This window comes from Athene cunicularia (assembly GCF_003259725.1).
Source record: "Athene cunicularia isolate RWA chromosome 1 unlocalized genomic scaffold, athCun1 chr1_part2, whole genome shotgun sequence".
In the NCBI taxonomy this organism is placed as follows: domain Eukaryota; kingdom Metazoa; phylum Chordata; class Aves; order Strigiformes; family Strigidae; genus Athene; species Athene cunicularia.
Window position 1 is genome coordinate 81,367,292 of NW_020799092.1, and position 5,699 is coordinate 81,372,990.

At 60.6% G+C, this 5,699-nt stretch overlaps 1 protein-coding gene across 1 annotated transcript; it reads right to left on the reverse strand.

Moving 5' to 3' along the window:
- Positions 1-323: 323 nt before the first annotated feature.
- Positions 324-5,297, reverse strand: SMO (smoothened, frizzled class receptor). The gene is made up of 10 exons (XM_026840974.1): positions 4,908-5,297; positions 4,655-4,827; positions 3,996-4,215; positions 3,764-3,887; positions 3,588-3,680; positions 3,270-3,378; positions 2,901-3,086; positions 2,499-2,647; positions 2,279-2,413; positions 324-2,132 (listed from the first exon to the last, which is right to left on the reverse strand). The coding sequence occupies exons 1-10, from the start codon at positions 5,196-5,198 to the stop codon at positions 1,582-1,584; spliced, it is 2,031 nt and encodes a 676-aa protein (XP_026696775.1). The 5' UTR covers positions 5,199-5,297; the 3' UTR covers positions 324-1,581.
- Positions 5,298-5,699: the final 402 nt, after the last annotated feature.

Below are 5,699 nucleotides of genomic sequence, written 5' to 3' on the forward strand. Positions count from 1 at the left end.
TAAAAAAAAAAAAAAAAAAAAAAAAGACACTTTCCAAAAGCAGTGTTTGTCCCCAAACAGCCCATCACTGCCCCTGTGGGACCCCGCTCCGGCCAAGGCACCCAGCAGCACCCCAAAACTGAGTCCACCCAACCACAGCTTTGGGGATATTTAAGCCCGTAGTGCCATCTGCTGGCAAAGGGCCCCCCAAATCCCCCCAATTTTGCTGCCAAAACCCCACGAGTGTCCCCCCCAAAAAGGTCCCCAGAGCACCCGCAGACGTTGCCAGCCCCTCACGCCCACCTTCTGCAGGCAAAACTGCCGGGATGGGGGGGTTAAAGCAGTTTAAATCTGGTTTTAAGCAGTTTAAAGCCATTTTTAAAGCACTTTTAAAGCAGTTAAAAGCTGTTTTAAAGCAGTTTAAAAGCCATTTTAAAAGAAATTGGAACCCTTTTAGGAGAAAGGACCAAACCCCACGATGTTTTCCCCTCACTTGATACCTCCCCAAAGAGTCCAGGGCAGCCGCTGGCAATGGAAACTTGGCAAATTTAATACTGATACAGGAGGGTTTTGCTTTACACAGCAAAAATTAACCCGTGGAGGTCACCGGGATAGCAAGAAAGCCAGGAGCCTACCGGGATTTAATAAAAACATGTACAGGGGTAACGGACAGATACAAAACACCAGCAGGGACTGGAGTCCTACCTCAAGGCTCAGCCGGGTTCGCTCTAACTTGGCGTTTTTTTCTTAAAATAAAAAAGTCTGCTCAGGGCGTTGGTGCACCCAGGCAGCAAAGGCGACCCCAGATTGGGGTTTTAATTTTTTTTTTTTTTTTCCATTCGCATCATGGCCGTGCACCCCAACGTGGCCAGGGACTACCGCCCCACCATTTTGGGTCTGGTTCAGCTCTCTGGGGAGCTGGAAGGCACTTTGGGACCCCTGAAAAATAGGGGTGCACCCCACAAAAAAAATAAACGGGTGCAACCCAGGGATGCTGCTGCTGCCCTGTGATGGTGGGGGGGGGGACAGCTCATCCTGCTCACGTCTGCGGAGGCCGTGCCCGGCTGTCACGTCTCAGTGTATTATACAAAGATTAAAAAATATAAAATTCTTTAAAAAAATCATCAGCCCTATTGGCACAAGTAAGCTCTACGTACCATCTCGCCGCGTGGGTGGGGGGCAGAGGGGGCGTCGCCGGGTCCCAGCACCCCGGGGCGCAGGGCTAAGCTCACCAAAGTGTACCCTGACCTCCGCTCGCCCGCCGTGGCGGCAGGGCCACCCGCAGCCCTCGGGGGCCAAGGCGGGGTGTCCCCCCTTAAACCTCTGTGGGACCGGGGGGGGTTTATCCCAGCGACACCCCGTTTCTCTTCTCACTGCGCTGATGGGGTGGTGGGGGACACCCCAAAATCCCGCCGGCGTCTTGCATCGAGTCTGTCTGGGTGACGTAGGGGGGCAAACGCCGTCCCCCGAGGGGAGAAATCGGCGGTGGCCCCGCACGATGGGATGGGCTTCGGTGTCCCCACGCAGGTTGCCCGTGGTGGGGGAGGCGTCCTCGTCCCCCGAGGTGTCCTCACCCCCCGAAGTGTCCTCGTCCCACTGAGTTTAAAAGTCCGAATCGGCGTCCAGCAGCTCCGCGTCCACCAAGTTGGTCCGGGAGTGGATGGGGGCTAAGCCAGCCCGTCGGCTTTGAGTCCTGGCCCCTCCGCTGCCGTGGGGCAAGGGACCGAGGTCGGGGGGCCAATGCGGACCCCCGTTGTGCTGCCGTCGCCCGGTGCTGGGGCCGGGGCTCTCCTCCTCCTCCTCCGGGGAGCCACTCTCGGGGCAGAAGGGGTTGGTGACGAGGTGGAAGACGTTGGCTCTGCGGCGGCCGTCCCAGAGCCCCCCAGTGAAGGTGGTGTCGGGCTGCCCGGGAGGGAGCCCCGGGAGGACATCGGGGGTGAAGGCGACCAGGTAGGGCTGGGAGGGCAGCCGGGGCAGGCGAGAGACGGCGCTGGGGGCCAGGGGGGCCGCGGAGCCCCCCTGGCAGCGCTCAGGACTCGGGCACACCTCCTTCTTCTTCTTCCTTCGCTTTTTCTTGCGGCTATTGCGTTTTTGCAGCTCGGGGGAGACGTCGGCTTCCACCAGCCAGAGGTTGGCCCTCTCCTCCGGCGGCACTGGGGGACACGGGGGGGTGAGCGGCCGCGTCCTGCCCGGTGACCCCCCCCGGTTCTACCTCCCCACATGTCCCCAACACCCCTCAGCCCAGCTCCCGTGTCCCCCCCCATCCCAGAGGTATCCCAAACAGTCCCCAAGGACTTGCCAGGTGTTGCCACAGGTGTGACGGAGATGTCCTGGGGCAGGATAGCCCCTCTCCTGGCCACCATCTTGGTGACGTGTTGGGCCCACGCCGAGGACACATCGGCCGAGGGCTCGTTGATGTCAAACGCTAAACCGGCTGCAATGACAAGGGGGGAGCTGAGTCAAGGGCAGGGGGGGACAGTGGGGACTTTGGGGGGCTGTCACCTCTCCTGGGCACGTACCCACGGGCCCGTCGTGCGAGACAGTGTGCATGCTGAAGGACAACTCCTGGCCCGGGTCGCGCAGCAGCTCCTTGCGCTTGGAGAAGGCCTTGGCGATCATCTTGCTCTTCTTGATCCTCTTAGGCTGGTCATCACTCTGTCCTGTCAGCCTGGGGACACAGCGGGTCAGAGCAGGGACAGGGAGACCCTCCCCTCCTCTGGACAGGGACACCCGGGGGCTGGGGACCCCGGGGACCTGCAGAGTGGGAGAGGTCACCCCGTTCCCAAACCACTGTCCGCTGCGAGCCCACAACTCATTCAGCCAACAGAAAAAAATTTGGGGGACAACCTCCAACATCTCAGAACATTGGATGGGGCAGGAATGACCCCCACAGAGCTGCGGTGACATCCCCAGGGTCCCACCTGCACCAAGTACGCTTCCAGATGAGCAGGGTGGCCTTGGTCCAGACCCAGGTGCTCATGGAGACGCCGGTGCCGAACATGGCGAAGAGGTTGATCTTCTCCACCAAGAGACTCGGGCGGTTCTTGATCTCGCAGTCTGGGATGGGCTTGTTGGTCTGCGTGGCGATGGTGACGTTGGCCTCGCACCTGCAGGGACAGAGATGGTGACCATAAGGAGGGGGACGCCCAGCGACAAGCGGAGGGACGATGCAGTGGCAACGCTGGAAGGGGGACACGGGGCTGTCCGCTCTGCGACATCCCCCCAGCTCAAAGCGAGGTGCCGGGACGTCACCAGCGTCCCGCTCCCCCTCCCATCCCCGTCCCACTCACAGGACGTATTCCCGAAAGCTGCGCTCCCACTCCGCCTGGTTGAAGAAGTCATAAAAGTGGCAGCCAAAAGTGATGAAGACGAAGCCAAAGGCCAAGAAGCCGAAGATGCCTGGAAGAGAAGCGGGACATCCCCAGTTTAGCCAGACCCCAGCGACACCGAGACAAAGATGTGGCACTGGAACCGTGCCACTGTCACTACAGCTTTGTCCCCACCGCCCCCTGGGAAGGTGGTATGGAGCTGTCTGAGTTCAGGGGCCAAAATATCCCCATTCCTGCTCAAATTGCCATGGAAACGGTGGCGACAGAGCCCCCCCTTACCCAGCCGCAGCATGGTCTCGTTGATCTTGCTGGCTGCCTTCTCGCTCAGCAGCCCGGGGTGGTTGCTCTTGATGGAGAAGAGCGTCATGACCCCTGCGGTGGAGGGACAAGGTGATCAGGGTCAGGGGGACACTCACGGTGTCCCCGTCCCCGCGGTGCAGCCAGCCCGCACCTACCCCGGATGAGGAAATAGCCCCCCACGATGAGGACGAGCCCGATGGGCGCCAGGACGAAGCCGGCACGGTAGCGATAGTTCTTGTACCCAACGAAGCAGATGCCACTGACAGAGTCACCATCCACCTGGGAGAGACAGGGTGGAGGGGGGGGTCACGTTGGCTGCGGCCACCCCTCCCCACCAACGTCACCCTGGAAGGGAACCGCTGGGCTACGGGATCGTGGCCCCGTTACCTGCGCCACGGCCAGGATGGCCACGGTGAGGACGAAGGGGATGGACCAGGTGATGAGGTGGAAGTAGGAGGTTTTGCCCAGCAGCGGCTGGTAGGTGGTGCCCAGAGCCTTGAAGGAGGTGTGCCAGGCGTAGGTCAGCATGACGAACCAGATGACACCCGACATCAGCGAGTAGTAAACGATGACGAAGATGATGACACAGGAGAGCGTCTCGTTGGAGCTACGGGGAGAGGTGAGAGAGGAGCATCATCAACCTCCATGAGGGGACACAGAGAGGAAGATCTCTCCTACCCCGAGAGAGGAGGAAGGTCTCTCTCACCCCAGGAGAGGAGGAAGACGTCTCCTCCTCAAGAGCGGAGGAAGACCTCTCCTACCCCAGGAGAGGAGGAAGACCTCTCCCACCCTAAAAGCAAAGGAAGATCTCTCCCACCCCAAGAGCAGAGGAAGATCTCTCCCACCCCAAGAGCAGAGGAAGATCTCTCCCACCCCAGGAGAGGAGGAAGATCTCTCCTACTCCAGGAGTGGAGGAAGATCTCTCTGACCCCAAGAGGATCCTCCATGCTCCCAAGAGGCCAGGAAACCCCCGAGAGCCCTCCTTGGTCTCGGGGACACCTCTTGGCACGTGGCCATGGTGGGATGGCGATGAAGGTGACACGTACGTGGGTTCCCCCAGCCGCATGGTGCCGTCGGCCCGGCACACAATCTCGTCACGGGCGCCGTCCATGAACTGCGCCAACCACCCGATGCTGCCCACAAAGAAGCAGGCGTTGACGTAGAAGAGGATGACGGCGGGGTAACGGTTGGAGTTCCTCCAGTCGGCGACGAACGTGGCCTGGCGGGGAGGAGAAAGGGACAACTTGGTGCCTGGTCCCCTCTTGGGGACACCTCCCGTGTCCCCCCAGCGCATCTCACCAGGGTGAAGAAGGTGCAGAAGATGGTGACGGAGCTGAAGGCGGCGATGTAGACATGCATCTCGCGATGCTCCTTCTCGGTGAAAAGCGGGTTCTGGCACTGGATGCCGCAACCTTCCACATCCTCGTACCAACTCTTGGGGTTGTCCGTCCTCACCAGCGGCGCCTCGCACTGCCCCGAGCTGTTGAACTTGATGTTCTGCACTTCATTCTGCCGCAGGAGGAGAAAGAAGGAGGCTGTGAGGAGGAGGAGGAGGAGGCACCTGCACAGCCGTGCTGCCAGTGTGGACATCGCTCCCCCACATGGGGCTGGGGACAGGCAGTGTTTCGCTGCTGTCCTGTGGGGATTTGGAAAGGATTCACAGAACCCCAGAGTCCTTCAGGCTGGAAAAGCCCCTCGGGATCATCAAGTCCAACCCTCAGCCCAACCCTACAAAGTTCTCCCCTACCCCACATCCCCCACAGCTCATCCCAACGGCCCTGAAACCCCCCCAGGGATGGGGACTCCCCCCTCCCTGGGCAGCCTGTTCCACTCTCGCACCACTCTTGCTGGGAAACATTTTCTCCTCCTGCCCAGCCTGACCCTCCCCTGGGGCAGTTTCCAGCCGTTCCCACTTGTCCTGTCCCTGATCCCCTGGGAGCAGAGCCCAGCCCCAGCCTCTCTGCAATGTCCTGTCAGGAGCTGCAGAGAGGGATGAGGGCTCCCCTCAGCCTCCTCCTCCTCACACTCAACACTCCCAGCTCCTTCCCTGGCTCCTCACAGGATTGATTCTCCAGCCCTTCCCCAGCCTCG

Bases quoted from the DNA above. Each gene is read 5' to 3' on its own strand.
- SMO (XM_026840974.1), bottom strand. From the start codon at position 5,198: ATGTCCACACTGGCAGCACGGCTGTGCAGGTGCCTCCTCCTCCTCCTC. The intron at 3,681-3,763 runs GTAGGTGCGGGC...CCTCCACCGCAG, and splicing joins GGGCTATTTCCTCATCCGGG to GGGTCATGACGCTCTTCTCC. The intron at 3,379-3,587 runs GTAAGGGGGGGC...CTTCTCTTCCAG, and splicing joins CGAGACCATGCTGCGGCTGG to GCATCTTCGGCTTCTTGGCC.